Source organism: Furipterus horrens, unplaced genomic scaffold (assembly GCF_987537825.1).
Source record: "Furipterus horrens unplaced genomic scaffold, mFurHor1.1.pri manual_scaffold_2, whole genome shotgun sequence".
NCBI lineage: Eukaryota > Metazoa > Chordata > Mammalia > Chiroptera > Furipteridae > Furipterus > Furipterus horrens.
The window spans coordinates 142,298,006-142,315,591 of record NW_028327172.1 but is presented as its reverse complement, the minus strand read 5'-3'; the positions used below and the strand labels follow the sequence as shown (position 1 = coordinate 142,315,591).

The following is a 17,586-nucleotide window of genomic DNA, read 5'->3' as shown; positions in this document are numbered from 1 at the left end:
CTCTCTCCCTCTGCCCCACCCCTTCCCCTCTCTGTAGAAGCAATGAAAAAATGTCCTCAGGTGAGGATAAAAAAAAAAAAAATTAGAGCCAATGTGAGTGCATTCACAGTTATGAATGATGCCATTTAATTTTTAGCTTATAGAATGTGACTCAAAGATTGGGACAAAAAATATATGTGCAATATGAAAGGGTCCTAAAATTTTGTTTGAATTCAGTAGACTTCTCTAATATTCCTTCAAGTAAATTAAACTATATAAAAGTTATATTTGGTGTCCTTTTCCACACTTTACCCCCCTAGTCCATTTAGAGGTTTGTCCCTGGATACAAACTACTGTGTGTGCATATGTGTGTGTATATGTGTTTATGTGCATTTTATGGGGGAGCATAGGTTCCATATCTTTTTTCAAAGGGTTCCTTGCTTCCCCCACCCCCAGAAGTTAACACTGCTCCTGACTAGAAGATATTTTGCTATTGTGATAAGTGATCTTTCTTTAGCAAAGTACATTTAAAATTCTTTTGGGTGCTTCTTGAATTACATTTTTAATCTTTGCTACTTACTTTCATTTTTAGGGTTTGTGTTTAGTGAATCAGAGGGATCTGCATTAGAACAGTTTGAAGGTGGCCCCTGTGCTGTTATTGCACCTGTTCAGGTAACATAGACTACTTTACCAACTCCTTAGTGGGACATGTTCAAACGTTTCATACTAATAATACTTTTTGTTTTCTAATATATATACACTGTAATCATGAGGCTTGATCAGTTTCCTTTTAACTTTTGTTTATGTAAGTTGCTGTAGATATCCACAATAAATGTGAATTCAGCAGAGGTATAGACAACAGTATGGTGATTACCAGAGGGGAAGGGGAGTGGAGGGAGGTGGAAGAGGGTATAGGAGGAATAGGTGGTGATGGTCGGAGACTTGACTTGGGGTGGCAAACACACAATAAAATATTCAAATGCTGTATTATAGAATTGTACACCTGAAACCTATATAATTTTATTAACCAGTGTCACCCCAATAAATTCAATTTAAAAAGTAAAGAAAAGTGAATTCAGAACATGAGTAGGTTACACAATAGCCTTTTGATTATATTTTCAAGAAAACAAAATAACTGTTCTGTGATTTTAAGAAAATGAGGAATTAATGATTATATCATCCTTCTAATACAATGATCCTGTTGAATAATAGCATTTTATACTACAGATAAGTAAGTTGTAGCAATGGTACTATTTTCATTTGATCTCTCTATAAAAGATATTTTCATGGCCTAAACTTTATAAATTTTTAAAATAAGTTGGCAGGTTATACTGTTTTAGGCTATAGCTTTGGCCTTTAAAATAAAATCAGTAGCAACTGGTTTCAAACAGAATTCCCAGAATGAAAATTTATTTATTTTATTAATCTCATAAAAGATAGGGTTAATCTGAATATATGTATTTGATTTTGAATGTTGATGTGTTATATTGTTTGGATTTCAAAGGCTGATTTGTTATAAACTGTTACATTGCTAAAATCAAAAATTGAATTTTCATTTTACTGTTACACATATCTGAACAGCAGTGAAACTTCAGAACTGTTATAAAAAGTTGAATTTATTATCTTTTAATCAGCAAGTTTGAAAAATAAATATTTAATGTTATATTTATTATTCATTGGGCATAAAGAATGAATTCCTGAACTGCTAGTTTCAAAGTAAAATTTTAAAAACTTATACTTTACACACATACATAATTAAATATGTATTCTCTGAAGGAGGAAATAAATCTTCCTTCATGGCTGATTACAAAATATATTCTTTATAGGTCATTAGTTCTTTGAAGAGTTGATATGTGTATTTTTTTTGCATTAGTGGAATTACTAAAAAATTGTAAAAAATGAACGCTTGAACTTTAGGAGTTACTGAATTTAAAGAATAAAATTTAACTATAAATTAGTTATTAGAGCTAATTTGTTGAATAACTGAGGCACATTTTGGTTGCTAGTAGGAATCTTATTATCTGAATTTGAAGATTCCTTGCCTTTCCTATTTGCAAATTAGATTATATTAACAGTGCCCCTCTTGAGCCATTAATAGTACCCCTGGTCTTTATTTATTGCAAGTCTGTGAATGTAGTTAAATGCAAGCTATGCCACAGGAGTGTTGTGTTTTATAAAATACAGTACATTTCCAGAATGGTAGTTATTTTTGCAAGGGGGGTTGCTCTGTAACAAGGGGTAATTGTAATGGTCAAAATCCTGATGTATCTTTTAGGTAGTAATTTAGTTTCAGAGTCACATGAATCTTTTTAATCATAGAGGAATTTTGTTTATATTTTATTTAAGTAGAAGTCAAAAGTAAATCATTAAGAGTAATGAAGGGAAATGAGCAAGTCCTGGTATTAAAACTTTAAATTATAAAAATTAAAACATGGCACTATTGCTAGAAGAATAGTCATACTCTGGAACCAATTCGATAATACAGTAGTAGACCATATTACATATAACAGTTTACCAAGAACTTATCAGGTACTATGATAAAGAAGGAACTATATAAATCAGTGGTGGAATAAAATGAAATTTGCTAAATGTCACTAATATGACTGCTTGGCAATTAGAGGGGCAAATGAATTTAGATAATCTCATACCATATACCAAATATGTTCCTGATATAATATTCAACTACAGAAAAACTAAAAACAATGTATAGTCAACTAAGAGAAAGGACGAGTTCCAAGCTCAGAAAAGTATTTGCAGTGAATATTAACAGTAAATGGTTATTGTCTGTCTTATACAAAGAATTTATACAAATTGAATATAAAACACTAAGACCACAGAGGTGACATGAGCATTTATATGCTATCATGACAGATGGAATGGTGCTGGACAGCAAAAGAATCAAGATGTTCAACCTCAATAAGAATTCAAGAAAGTACAAATAAAACTGTAATTAGATTCTACTGCTTACTCTTTCTAATCTCTTTTTAAAAATATTTTTTATTTTTCAATTGCAGTTTTCATAAATTATTATATTAGTTTCAGGTGTACAACCCAGTAATTAGACATTAAATAGCTTACTAAGTGATCATCCCGAGAAATCTCACACCCATTTGACACCACACATAGTTATTAGAATAATATTGACTATATGAAAATAATTGCCAGGCATATAAGGTAGGATGATTTTGACATACTTGTATATCACTGTGTAGTACAAATTTGTACTTTGATTTTAGAAAGGAATTTTACATTACACTTGGAGGTATGATAATGCAGGTTTTTTGATGCAATAATTTTACTTCTGCAAATCTTAAGGAAATAATCTTTAGTATGGGAAATGTTATATTCAAGAAGTAGCTTTTATATTTATAATAGCAGAAAAGATTGCAAACAACCTAATCCACAGTAATGTAATTTAAACATTAAATAATGTTTTAAGTAGATTTTCATAGCTTGATAGAAATTTAGTGATTAAGAATTATAGTTATAAATTCTGTGGGAAAACATTAAAATGGAAAATAATCACATACCTATTATGCTTCTCACTAGTAATAAAATTTTAAAAAGAAAGACTAGAAGGAAGCATATCAAAGTGCTAAGTAGTTGTATTAGTGGAGGAATAATGTGTCCCACCTCACTTTTCCAAAATTTTATAATGTAGTTTTATTACTTAATTTTATGGTTATTGTCATTTTGGGTAAAAATCAGAAACACTTGATTGTAGAATTTGTAGATTTTATTTCTATGAGAATATGTAATATTTAATTTTTTATTACAATTCTTTGAAACAGTTCTATATTGGATGCCAGGTACTGTGCTAAGTGCATTCCATAGATTATCCCATATAATCCTCACTGCAACCTTTTAAAGTTTGTGCTATTATTATTTTTAATTAGTAGAGTAGTGGAACTAGGAGTTAAACCTAGGTCTGTCTAACTACAAGCAGCCCTCTTATCTGTATACTGCTGCTTTCAAACACATATGCATAAGAATCACCATAGTACCTCTTTTTCTGGAATCTGCCCCCTAGAGATTCAGATACAATAGATGGAGCATAAGAATCTGCATTTTAAATAAGACTAGGATGCAAATAGCCCTTGAAATGCAGTTTGAGAAGGAAATACTATGTTACCTGAAAAGCTTTCTATTAAATCACCAATGTAGTTGGCTCACTTAAGGAAAGGTTAGAAATCAGTTTGTTTTTTCTTTTAAACCTTACAGCTGTTTTTAGTTAAACCAGGGAATTAGAAGCTTCTTATAATGAAGTGATGACTCTCATAGTGGTATTCTTGTATCACAAATCAGAGCTAATAGAGCTCTGATTTCTTAGATTTTGTGTTTAGATTTATTTTCCCCCAAGAAATCAAGAAGAAATATAGACTTGTTCTCGTTGTTTAGGTCCTTCATATTATGTTTCTTTTAATTTTCCAGTTATGTGTCTTATTTTGAGTCAGTTCTTCCATTTACCAGGAAGTATGTATTATGAAAGAAGAAGAATTATATGGATATAGAATTAACTTTATAATAGTATATTCTGAATAGATAATTATGCCCAGTTACTGTTGAATGTGAAGGGGAGCCATTTGAAATTTTTATAGCTCTATTCACAAGATTATATAGGACATACAAATTAGTTTTTTTCCATTTTAAAATAAAAGTGCTAAAAGGTATGTTTATAATATATGCTAATAATTATTGCTTTAATTGTATAAAGGCATTTCTTTTGAAGAAGCTCCTGTTTTCTTCTGAGAAGTCTTCTTGGAGGGATTGCCCAGGTATGATAGTTGTCTTTCATAAACTTTTACTTCAGCTTCTATTTTACAGATGACCTGTGCAGCATTCATTGGTAATAGTTTAGTTAATATTACCTATCTTAAAATGTAAACTATTAATGGGGTATTTTTTTCCTGAGGCTTACTTTTTTACTATATCAGAGAGAGGCAAGGACAGTGACTCCAAGTTTTAAAATACATCTATTTCAAAATTTGGTTTCCTAAGACGTATAAGATAGGATAATATAACTAAGGGAAAAAGCTTTGACCTCTTGCTAAAACAGTGTACATTTCCCTAAACTGTTAAATTAAAGCATATCATAAGCAATAGTCATTTATGTACATTTATTTTGTCTTATTTAGCTTTGAGCAAGAACTCAAGAGTTATTTTTGTATTTCTGCCTCTTTTAAAATAATCTCTTACACAATGCAAATAATATTGCAAATAACTGAATTAAATTGCAAGTGAAGCTATTATAGCTTTTGCAATATGATTAGGTCAGAGAATTGTATGGTACTACCTGATAATAAAAACATTGGCATTTCACTTGACAGTTTACAAATATCTTTCTTTACATCACTTACACAAGTTCATGTGGACCTCACAATAACTTTTGGATGGAGGTAGGATACATTATAATCCCAGTTAGTATGTACAGGAAAAAGAATTTCCAAACCATGCACATAGAATCTATTAGTGATTTGAATCTAAGAGTTAAAATGTTTTTGTCTTGTATTTTTATTCATTGATAGTGGGAATACAAAATAAATTTTTGTAGAGAAGAGACTATTCAAGAGATACTGTTAACATGAATGTTTAATAAGATTTCTGCACAGAAATATATTCACATTGATAAAAAATTTATATTACATTGCATAAATGGCATAAATGCTGTGAAGGTTATAAAGTGAATGGCACAGTTTCTGCCTTTAAAGAACTTTAAATCTATTAGGAGAGGTGGAAACCTCCCTATAGCATAAAACGTTACATAGGACGTGTATACATCTTATCCCCTTTGTTTGAAAGTTTCAGAAAAGCAATACTACTTTCGGAGAGTAATACTCCTTGCAAAGGGGAAAATGGCTAAGGTTCAGAAAGACATTGAACATTTGTGCTCTTTTCTATAAAAATCTATAGCTCAAATTACTGCAATACAGTATCAGTAGCTTCTGTATCATGAAGTGTAACGACAATGGCCCCTGCTAATGTAATGGATTGTGGTATTGTATGTGCTCAGGGTATGTTATCTCATTATCCTTACCCTGTGGGACAGGGAGATAAAAAAACATTACACTAATTTAGAAATGGGGAAAAATAGAGGTCTCAACAGGCCCTTACTTGTGCCTGCTTCTACAGTAAAGGAAACCTCATGACTTAAATGCTTCATTTGCAGCTAAGAAAGAGACGATCAGTATCAGGTAACATTTTTCCTCCTAATGTTTAATTCTACATTTTTTAGTATTCTTTTTCTCATTAATGGAATTATTTAGTAATGGTGACATTGTAACCATCAAGCACATTATTTTCTAAAATATACTTTAAGATCAGTTGTGGATTTTTCTCCACAACTTAAAATGCTTGATCTTCATCATTAAATTGCATTCTTAAGATTGTTATTCGTGCCCAGATTATATTTGTTTTTTTTCAAAAAAAACCATTATAACTTATACTTTGGTTATTTTTAGAGGAAGAGCGGAAGGAACTCCTTTGTCACACCTTATGTGATATCTTAGAAAGTGCCTGTTGTGACAACTCTGGATCATACTGCTTGGTTTCCTGGTTAAAAGGAAAGACAACTGAGGAAACTGCTAGTATTTCTGGAAGTCCTGCAGAGTCCAGTTGCCAAGTAGAACATTCTTCTTGTAAGATACATTTTTTTCCTAAAGTAATTTCTTATTACTTTGTTTTAATAAAACTATTGAAAATTTTAAAGAAACAATTAAAATTTTCATACGTATTTTTTAGCCTAAGCTTAATTCATGAGCCTTAGTATTTTTCATTTCCCTTTTGATTATTTCAGTTACTAGAGGATATTGCATTTGTTTATTTTTGCTTTCATTTTTGGAAAAGAAGGAAACGTATCTCTTAAACTTAAACAAAAGTTCCAGTTAACCTCCTGCTTGATAACATTCTCTCGTGAGCTTTAGAACTCTCATTTAAAAAGTTTAAAGAAGATATTTCTATGTACTTTAATTTCAAATGCCTTAATTATTTACTTTGGTATTGGGAAAAAAGGAATATTTTTTCACATTAGAAAATTTCTTAAAATATTTTTAGTTGCTTCTAGAGCAAAAGGGGGACTTTTTTTTCTTTTTTCCATTACGTGTTGTTTTTTTTCCTCCTGGACTTTTTGGATTTTGTTATTTTACACGTATTATTTAAAAGTAATTTTAATTATGAGTTTTACTTTTCCTTCATTTATGTTTTTCATACTTGGAAGATTTCTCTTTAAAATAAATTAAACAACTACTATTCTCACTATAAAATTTATATAATCTGCAGTCTTTAGCCTTTGAAAAATTTATGTAATTGGCCTAAAAACTGCCAGAATGAACTAGTGGTACAGAAGCTAGATAAAAAGAGTTGCTGTTCTGTTTTTCTTTTCAGGAACTATTTTCCTTGCAGGTGGCTTTTGATAATTGGTACTTCCAAGTGCTTATATTAAATAAGTGATTTATTCTACCTATAATGCATTTCATTATCTATTATCCCTGGAAATTGTTTTTAAAGAAATTAGACAACCGATTTCCAGAAAGTAAATTTTTATTGGGATATACGTCTTGCTTTCCCTAAAGGGCTGTCTATGCTGCACTGTTGTTGCCCCCTTGAGCTAAAATGTGTATGTGATGCTAGTGTTTTCTCTACTACCTCTGCAGTTACAATGGCAAATTCTCATAATAGTACATTCACAAGGAAGAATTTTTAAAACTTAAACTGTTCAATGATGTTTCTTTTTCAGGCCTTTCAGCATAACCTTTCAAAAAAATGTAACATTTTTAATGAGTGGATAATACAGTTGAAGGAAGTGAGTGGAACACATTCACAAGGAAGATAGTAAAAAATGTCTTTAAGATTGGTTTTAAATATTCTCCAGTTTTACTGGGTTGCATGTAAGCATGTTTAATGGTTTCATTAAGGTTATCAAAATTTTTACAGGAATAGTTGAACTAATTAAAAGTTCTTTTAAAGATTAGGTGCTTGAAGCCAGTATCTATATTGAAATGTAAGAAAATAGTAACATCTTTTCTTTTGCCACTTTTTATTAGTATCTTAGTAGATACTGTGTGCTTACTCTGGATTATGCTCTACATTCAGTAGTGATATGTTTAAATAGCCTCATAATATGTTAATATAGATAGTTCAGTAACTAATTTAGGTGGTCTTACTATATTGAATTCCCCTTTGAAAAACATATTTTAGTAATTTTCCAGTTTACTTTGCCTCATTTTAAAAGCGTACATGAGTAAAACCAGATTTAAAATTTGTTTTTTATAATTGTTTATGTTTGGGAAGTTTTGTTAACTGAAAATTTGAGAATTTACTGTAGATGTTGACAAATGAAATGAACTTACATTAAAATTTTATTCCATGTAACAACCTACTTTACCTGTTCTTTCCTTTATTCCCAGCTATGTTCTTTTTCTTGTGTTTTATATTTTTTCACCATCCTGCCTGCTAAGCTTTTTATTTTGCTTGCCTCCTTCCTGTAAATTACTATCTTTATGTCAACTTTTGTAGTAAAATTTGTAGTAAAATTATTTAGATAATCAGGCACAAAAAAATTAGTACAGTTTGCAAAAGGTTAGATAGAATTTTAATTTTTCCTGAATTTTAAATGTGAAGTATTTTCCCCATCATCAATATTACATTCTGTACAAACATTAATTTCATTGGCTTGTGTGGTGTGTATAGTTTTGGCTTCTGGTAATGCACACTTGTTTGCAGTAGTGAATACTCAGGTTCAATTTTAGTTTGTTTCCCACACAAATGAAAAGAGTAAGCCATTGGACTTTACAAGATTTTAAAGTAATTTGAAACATTTGAAAATTAAAACAAGACTTTGAAAGGCTAGGTAATGTGACCTTTTACTGTAAGTCAAAAAATTTTAATTCTTACTGAATCAATTTCTGTAGTGAGAATTAATATTTGGAAGTACTAAGATTTGCTTTATAAATATATATACACACATGAAATTGTTCATTTTGATAAATTAGAGTAGGCATTTTGATTCATCTTTAAAGACTTGAAGTATGGGGCTCCAAGACTGGGCTGCAGCCTCAGCTCTGCTGTTGATTGTTGTGTGCACTTGAGAGGATTTCTCTCTGAGCCTCAGCTTCCTCCTCTGTGAATGAAGACTAACAGGGTGGTACCAAGGATTAAGTGAGAAAGGGGGCCTGGCGCTTAGGAAAGTGCTAAACATTATCTTTGATTTAAAGGCTTTCTTTGATTTACTTTGATTTTTTAAATTTATAATTGTACTGCAATAATATACATAATCTAAATAAGTTATTGAAAATGTCTCAACAGTTATGAATTAATGAGGAAACAAACTTTAAAACTGTTGTTGAACCTGTGTAGTTTCAAAGTGCTATGCCTTTTTATACACATTTGTTTAATAATTAAGCATTAAACCTAAAGATTTTATGTTATAAAAGAGGAAGATTAGCTGTGATGATTTTACTTGGATCTGCAGATTGAAAGATTATTTAAAAGCACAGGACATCTTACAATGATGTGGCACTATGATTGCCAATAATTTCTCATTTTGTAAACTATCCTAGCATAACTGAATTGAAAAGAAGTGTTTCTTATTTAAACACCCTTCTATACTCTTAGTATTAGTCATAATCATGGTAACTAAGATGTTGAAATATAAATTTATATTATAATGAAATTGAAAACAAACTGAAGATTTTAAGGGAATAAGGAAAAAGGGAAATTTTTGATTGCTTGTAAGTATTTACAGCCTGCTGTGTGCATATTGTGTCATTTATTTGCCATGTGTAGTGCTGAAAAGTGTCTTTTATGTATAGCTGCCTTGGCTGTTGAAGAGCTTGGCTTTGAGCGATTCCATGCATTAATTCAGTAAGTAACATTGGAACATTTAAAATACTTACCTTGTGGACGCATTACCATTTTGAGTCTGTTCATACTGGGGAAAGGTACTTAGATTTATATGCCTGAGGATTAATTTGTTTTCAAATTAAAAAAAAATAATTTGTAAATGTGTACTTAAATTATTTGGATTCCTAAATTAACTATCAAAATACACTTTTTATAATATTAAAAACTTTTTCATCATTACAATGAAAAATAATTTTAGCCTAATGTTTTCTGTCCTAGTGAGTATAAAAGTTTCTAGTAAAATAAATATTTGAATTACTATTTATTTTTTGCCAAAATATGCTTTCTATAATTATCATTAAAAGTGCCATGTTTTCATTAGAGCATTTAAATACTTTATTACAAAATAGTAAAGATAACTATAGTGGTAGAAGTATAGTGGCATTTGATTTGAAATGTATTTAATTTTTTTGAAAGAAGTCACAAAGGTACAAAAGTCAAGTTTTGTTTGTTCTTAAACTCATCTTAGAAGAGGGCCACTTCATTCATTCCTTAAATAATTGTATAATTATTGAAAAATGTATCAATGCCAGACTGTTCACCTAAGAGATGAAGAGATTCCCTACCAACTAGACATTCTATCTTAATGGGATATATTATATTTAGGGACAGTTGTTAGTAATAGCTTTTGTTTTTAATGGCTAAATTTGTATTTGAAAATTTGAGACACTTGCAAAAATCTTTTATTTGTATATACACATTTTAATGTATAAGACAGTTTAAGCATTTTCCCATTTATGGATGTAGTAAATGTGATGATAATACTAATAATTAATTCTTTTGACCCTCTAGAAAAAGACCATTCAGAAGTTTATCTGAATTAAAAGATGCTGTCTTGGACCAGTATTCAATGTGGGGAAACAAATTTGGAGTATTGCTTTTTCTGTATTCTGTGTTACTGACAAAGGTTTGTTTAAGAAGATGACTTTTGTATATTTTTCCTGCTATGAGGAAAAACTTATTCTTCTTTTTTTTTTTTTAATTTTTTTTAACAGAGTTACTTTTATTTTCTCTAAATTTATTTTATTTATCTGTCTTTAGAGAGAGGGGAAAGGAGACAGAGAGGGAGAGAAACGTCATTGTGTGGTTGCTTCTCACTCACACCCCCAACTGGGGATCTGACGTGCAACCTACTCATGTGCCCTGACTGAGAATCGAACCAGTGACACTTGGTTCACAGGCCAACGCTCAATCCACTGAGCCACAGCAGCCAGGGCGAAAAAACTTATTCTTGATGCTGTTTCTAAATCTCAGAATAAAAGTCTCTTATGCTGATAATAATAGTTTTTTCTCACCACTCACTTGTTATTTAACCACTTTGAAACTTACTTTCACCTCTGATCTTCTGGACTGCAGGGGTTATCAATAATGAGCTAATTATGAAATGCACTCAGTTCTTCTGAATTTTATTTTCTTTGCTCTTAGCAATGTCTGACAGTTGATACTTTAACCCCTTCTGGAAGCTGTTTCTTAACCCCCACTCTCTTTCATAGCTTATCTGATAAATCAGTGCACTAAGTTCTCTTTCTGTAATGTCTCATAATTACTTTTTTGTGTATATCTTTCTTTACATCTTCACCTGTTATCTCTTGGTTCTTTCTCTTCTCCACTAAGCTTTTATATTCCAGAAATTTCAGTCCCTGGGTTCTGTACTCTGCTTCTTTTATGGGCATTTTATTCTCTCAGCTTACCTTTCTGTTTTTAATTCTAATATGTACAGTACCAGTCCTGCTCTTTGTCCCAAGCACCAATATCATATCTTTAGCAGCCTGTTAGTCTTAGTTATCCGACTAGATTTACCATGTCTACATTCAGAATTTTTCATTTTACAAATGTTTATCTAGTAGTGACTCTATATTAGGTGCTGGATTTAACAATGTGGGGTATACTTGTGCTTAATGGTTCCTCTCCCGTGTTGTAAACAACAGTTGACACATTAATGCTTACTTCCACACATTAATGATTATGGCAGTGTGTTTGTGTGTTGTGTGTGTGTGTTGTTGCATGCACAAAGCATGAAGGGAAAATAATAAAGGTATACCTAAGATTATTTGGTAGGACCAAAGGGAGACCTTATGTGGATGAGGCAAAGTTTTCTAGACAGAAAAGCTCTGGGAAGATTTTCCAAGCAGTGGGACTAGCAAGTATAAAGGTATAATCAATTGGGATGTAACACGGGTCTGGGGAACCATAAGTAGCTCCGTATTATTGGAGCATAATACACCAGAAACGCAATTGTGGCAAATGAGACTGGGCAGTTATATAAATAAGGTTTAGGATATGAAGGCCTTTGCATATTATGCAAAAATAATTTTGATTTCCTGTGGCCAAAATGAGAACAAAACACGAATTTTCAATAAGGGAGTAGCAAGATCTTTTTGTTTATAAAAGTTTCCTTATGTTGGGATAAGAGTTGTGCTGGAGGGAGTTGGTGTGTAGAGTATAAGTCTAGAGTCAGGAAAATTAGAAAAAGTGAACCTAAGCTAGGGCAGCGACCGTGGAAATAGAAAAGAAAAGGAGCATATTTAGAAGCATGTTTTCAATTTAGAAATTTAAAAACATTTAGGAGGATGTTTGAGTGAAAGAACCAAAAGTACTTGGTAGTTGGTTAAGAGTGGTGAATAACAGTGGTGGTGGTATCTAAGATGACTGGTTTCTTATGACTTTGTCTTAACTGTTCATTATTTGGCCAGTTTCTTATGCGCAAGACTTGTGATACCTCCTCTGTCTCTTGTTCTTTACAGCCAGTAAACCATCATGTCTGGTTGTTCTTTCTTGAGCCTGTCTTTGAAATGATATCCTCTCCCTCCCCAGTGATTATGTCACTTGTTCCTATTGTTCATCTTCACTTTATAAGAGCCTGCTTTGCATTGTTGTTTACAAGGAAGGCATATGCAAGATCTCATACTTGTTTGTGTTCTCCTACATGTACTTACATGATCACTAAATATTTTGATTATTGATTATCTCTTTAATCCTTAGAAGTGGCCTGAATTCTGATAGAACCAATGATTAAAGTTAAATGAGAGCACAATGAATGGCAGATTATCTTTGCCTTTTTGGGGATAATCAAGTTAAGATGCCCAGGTCTTCTTGTAGTGATCCAGTATCTAGACCTTTGGGATTTGGATGCCCTTTTGGGGATTAAAAGTACCAGAAAATAGGTTTTGAAGAAAATAAGAAGCTTCCTGGTCCTCTTAATTTATATTTTTGACAGTACACATTTAAATTACCAATATTCGTGTGTACGTATTTAGTACCAATTTACTTTTTAAATGACCTAAGAAAATATATCAGATGCCTTAGCAGGTATATTAGTTTTGAATTTAATTTAGCCTAAAGTTACGCGAATATTAACTTTTGGAATAAATAATTTTTTCTTTCCTCTTCTTGAAACTTAAACATTCTCTACCCATTTGACCAACATTAGATCTATTACCTGTATTCTTTATATAGAGCCCATGAAAGAAAATAAAAAGATATTCTTGGGAAAACTACTTCTTACCATTATCATCTCAAATGCAACCCTAAATCAAATCTGGTTAATTCTTTAGGAGAAAAGTTACTTAAATAATTGTGTTTTATTAATTTATAGTATGAACTGGTCAATTTTTAAACTACTCTGATTTTCATTTCTACTTTTTAAAATAAGCCGAGAATATTTGGTTTCTTTAGGGCATTGAAAACATAAAAAATGAAATTGAAGATTCAACTGAACCTTTGATAGATCCTGTGTATGGACATGGCAGGTAATTAGTTAAAATCTGTTATCTCCTCAAATGGACTTTAACTTTTAAGAATTTGACTTAGAATAAAATACTACAGAGTCAGAAAATTTTGCTTGTCAGTGTTGACAGCATAAAGTTTATGAATTTGAGGAGTATTGTGCTTTATGCATTGTTTGCCTTATGTATGAAATATTAATTTCCACTTTAGGTTTATGTGTGCAGTAGATTTGGTGTAGCAAATATTTTGTTTCAAGATGACAGGAGAGTATTGCAATAACTTGTGCTTGAGATTCCATTTATGAAACTTTAATAAATGAAATTTATTCATTTTGACTAGAAATAAGTATATTCTTACCTATTTATAAATGCATTCCTGTGTGGGTGAAAATTTTTCTTATTTTTCTCTATGAAACTCTCTTCCCTCTCAAGTATTTTTTATAACTATTGCTATTAAAATTGATAAAACAGTGATAACTCACTCTAAAAAAGTAAGTACTTTTCTTTAGAACTTTCTGCCTCAAAGGGTGAAATTCACATATGTTCTATGAAACACAAAATAATAATACTTATCTGTGTATTTTTAAAGATGATTATAAATATAAAGTAAATCATCAGTCTAAGTATCTTATTTATTCACTTAAATATGGTATGTTGGAAAAGGTTGTTAAATTTATTGGAATATATGGAACAATAAGTATCATTGTGGTGATCCATTTAATGATATAGTTAACAAGGTTGTTGAGTGCATAAAATGAAAAATGTAAGTTTTTAAAACTTTGTTTCTTAAACAACATAATTTAAAGTAAAAAGTCATTACTTTATGACTTACCGTAGAAATAATTTTATTTGAAAATAAGTTTGCTCATATTTTAATTACTTTTTAATTTTTATTAATAGTCAAAGTTTAATTAACCTTCTATTGACGGGACATGCTGTTTCTAATGTATGGGATGGTGATAGAGAATGCTCAGGAATGAGTAAGTATATATTTTTTGTGTTTATCTCTTTTATGATTAATATTTCACTAAAGTGTTGTAGATTGTTATTCGTCTGTTTAATAGCTCTGCATTACTTAGAGGTTAAGATAAGTGCTTTAGCCCTGGCCAGGTAGCATCGTCTTGATACACCAAGGTCGTGCGTTCTATCTCTGGTCAGGCCACATACAAGAATCTATCAATGAATGCATGCATGGATAGGTGGAAAAACAAATTAATATCTGTATCTCTCTCTCTCTCTCTCTCTCTCTCTCTCTCTCTCTCTCTCTCTCTCTCTGTATGTGTGTGTGTGTATGTCTTTGTCTCTCCCTTCCTTTGTCTCTAAAATCAATAAAAAAATTTTAAGTTTAAAAATGATAAGTGCTTTATAATAGAAGGATTCTTTATAATTTTCAAGGCACCATAACATATAGAACATAGATTTTAGAGGCAAACATGGTCTCAAATCCCAAGTTACTCAACTTCTCAAGCCTTTAGTTTTCTGTAGTATAAAATTGGGATTATAGGATTGTCTTATTTAGAAAAAGAAAAATATAGATCTCTTTATATAAACCTAGTACATTTTTATGCACTAGTATCTATAAGTCTAGGACACTTGCATTTTGCTTAAAATTGAGAATTTCTACAAGTATTGTGATTTGAAGTATTTGCTTTCAGAGTTTAGTGGTTATTTTTGTATTACTTTTAATGTGCATAATTTCCTTTGAGATGCTGTGCAAATTTAATGTTATCTGAGAATTTTAAACCACTACCCCTTCCACCATTACCTCCATTTTTGGTCTTGATTATTTCTTTCCTGTAGCTTTACAAGTTGCCAGGGACTCTGAAATGATGCACCTTTGACAAATCCATCCAGTTAAGGACACCTGGCATATAGCTCTGAATAAAATGCCCTTAAGCTTATTACTGAGTCAGTCTGAATTCATGTATTTACTCATTTAATTTATAGTTCACAGGGAATTTCTTTTTTGTGTATATAGATAAAACTGTTACCAATGACAAGCAAATATTATGAGAAAATAATAGTAAATTGTTTTTTGAGTCTTCATCTTAAATTGGAATTATTCTCAAATTTTAGAAATATGTATAATTACTTAAAAGAAACATGAAAGGATATAACATTAAGGAAGAAATCAGTAAAAATTATATAATTTGAGAATTAAAAAACATCTGTTGAGAGTATCATGCTAAGTGAAATAAGTCAGGTGGAAAAAGTTAAGAACTATATGATTTCACTCATGTGCCATATAAAACTGAAACCAACAGATGAACGAGACAAAGAAACAAAAAACTCAGTCACAGACACAGTATGGAGGTTGCCAGAGAGAAAGGGAATAGGGGAAGGTAGTAATGGGAAAAGGAGGTCATTTTATGAGGTCAGCAAAATCCTGATACCAAAACCTGACAAAGATAACACTAAAAATAACTACAGACCAATATTTGATGAATACGGATGCAAAAATCCTACACAAATGCTAGCAAATAGAATACAACCATACATTAAAAAAAACAAATTATCATGATCAAGTGGGGTGCATTCCAGGGGTACAGGAATTATTCAACCATATGCAAATCGATCAATGTAATACACCACATTAACAAAACAAAGGATAAAGATCACATGATCTTATCAATAGATACAGAAAAGCATTTGTAAGCTACATCTATTTATGATTAAAACACTCAATAAAATGGGTATATAAGGAAAGTACCTCAATGTAATAAAGGTCATTTATGACAAACTCTCAGTCAGTATCATACTCAATAGTGAAACACTTAAAACTTTCCCTCTAAAATCAGGAACCAGACAAGGATGCCCACTCTCACCACTCTTATTTAACAGTTCTCGAAGTCCTAGCAAGAGCAATCAGGCAAGAAAAAGAAATGAAAGGCATCCAAATTGGGAAGGAAGAAGGACAAGTGTCACTTTTTGCAGAGAAAATCCTAGTCTCACCAAAAACTATTAGAAACAATAAACAAATACAGTAGAGTTGCAGGACACAAAATCAATGTACAAAGATGCATTGCTTTCCTATATATTAACAATGAAACTTCAGGAAAAAAAATGAAAAAAACAGTTCCTTTTGCAATTGTAACCTAAAGGGGATCAAATATATCATGACAGAGGAGATTTGACTTTGGGGGGTGAACACACACTGCATGTGTTACAGATGATGTGTTATAGAATCGTACACTTGAAACCTATATAATTTTATTAACCAATGTCACCCCCAAATAATTAATAAATTTTTAAAAAATTATATAACTTTAGAATGAAAAAGCACCTCAGTTTGATCCAACCTTTCATTTTACTGTTTAAGAAATTTAAGAACTACCCTCCTTCCCTCCCTACATTAGATAACATATAGAAATTATTCATTTCTCATGAGGTTAGAGTGAGAACCTGGTTTTACTAATTCTGGTAAAGGTCAAAATTTAAACAGTAAAATTCATAAATAACTACATAGGTTATCTTGCTCAACCTTTGTAATTGAGGCCATCCTTTTCTTGAGTCCTCATTCTGATTAGTGTCTGAAAGCATTTCATCCTGCCAATTAAAGGTGTGTCAGTCTCTTGAGTAATGTGCAGGTTTCTCCCTATACTCACCCACAAAGGCTTCTGCACATCTTCTCTTTTTCCTTCTCTCAATGGTTTCTGGGCACTGAGGTATTTTACATCATCTGAGATGATTAGGGGAGGGATCTCTGGTTCCTGCTGAATGTTGTGGTTGAGGTCTCATCCCACTTGGCCTCTGTTCTTACTACTTCTGTGTTCTGTGGCTCAGAACTCTTTCCACCTGGACTTCTGTGCCTTGCTCTGGTTCTTGGTAATAGTTAGCAAGGTCCTTCTTTCTACACATTCTGGGATGCTCCCAGGCATCTCCTGTTCCCAGACCCAGAATATTTTTTCTGTCTTCCTAGGCAGTTTCTCACCCAGCGCACATAGACTTTTTTTCTTGCCATGTACTATCTTTAGAGAGTATTACT

The 17,586-nt window shown here is 31.4% G+C and overlaps 1 protein-coding gene across 3 annotated transcripts in view; it reads left to right on the top strand.

The window, feature by feature from the left end:
- MINDY3 (MINDY lysine 48 deubiquitinase 3) overlaps window positions 1–17,586 on the top strand; it is an 89,574-nt gene that overhangs the window by 7,382 nt on the left and 64,606 nt on the right. Inside the window, exons 2-8 of one of the 3 annotated variants that reach the window (XM_090268015.1) lie at window positions 572–651; window positions 4,694–4,754; window positions 6,438–6,614; window positions 9,786–9,837; window positions 10,669–10,783; window positions 13,552–13,625; window positions 14,502–14,581. In XM_090268015.1, coding sequence (XP_090124141.1) covers window positions 572–651; window positions 4,694–4,754; window positions 6,438–6,614; window positions 9,786–9,837; window positions 10,669–10,783; window positions 13,552–13,625; window positions 14,502–14,581 — 639 coding nt within the window. Of the gene's footprint in view, window positions 1–571; window positions 652–4,693; window positions 4,755–6,145; window positions 6,171–6,437; window positions 6,615–9,785; window positions 9,838–10,668; window positions 10,784–13,551; window positions 13,626–14,501; window positions 14,582–17,586 lie in introns of those variants that run through there. The other 2 variants (XM_090268017.1, XM_090268016.1) reach the window with 2 other exon arrangements.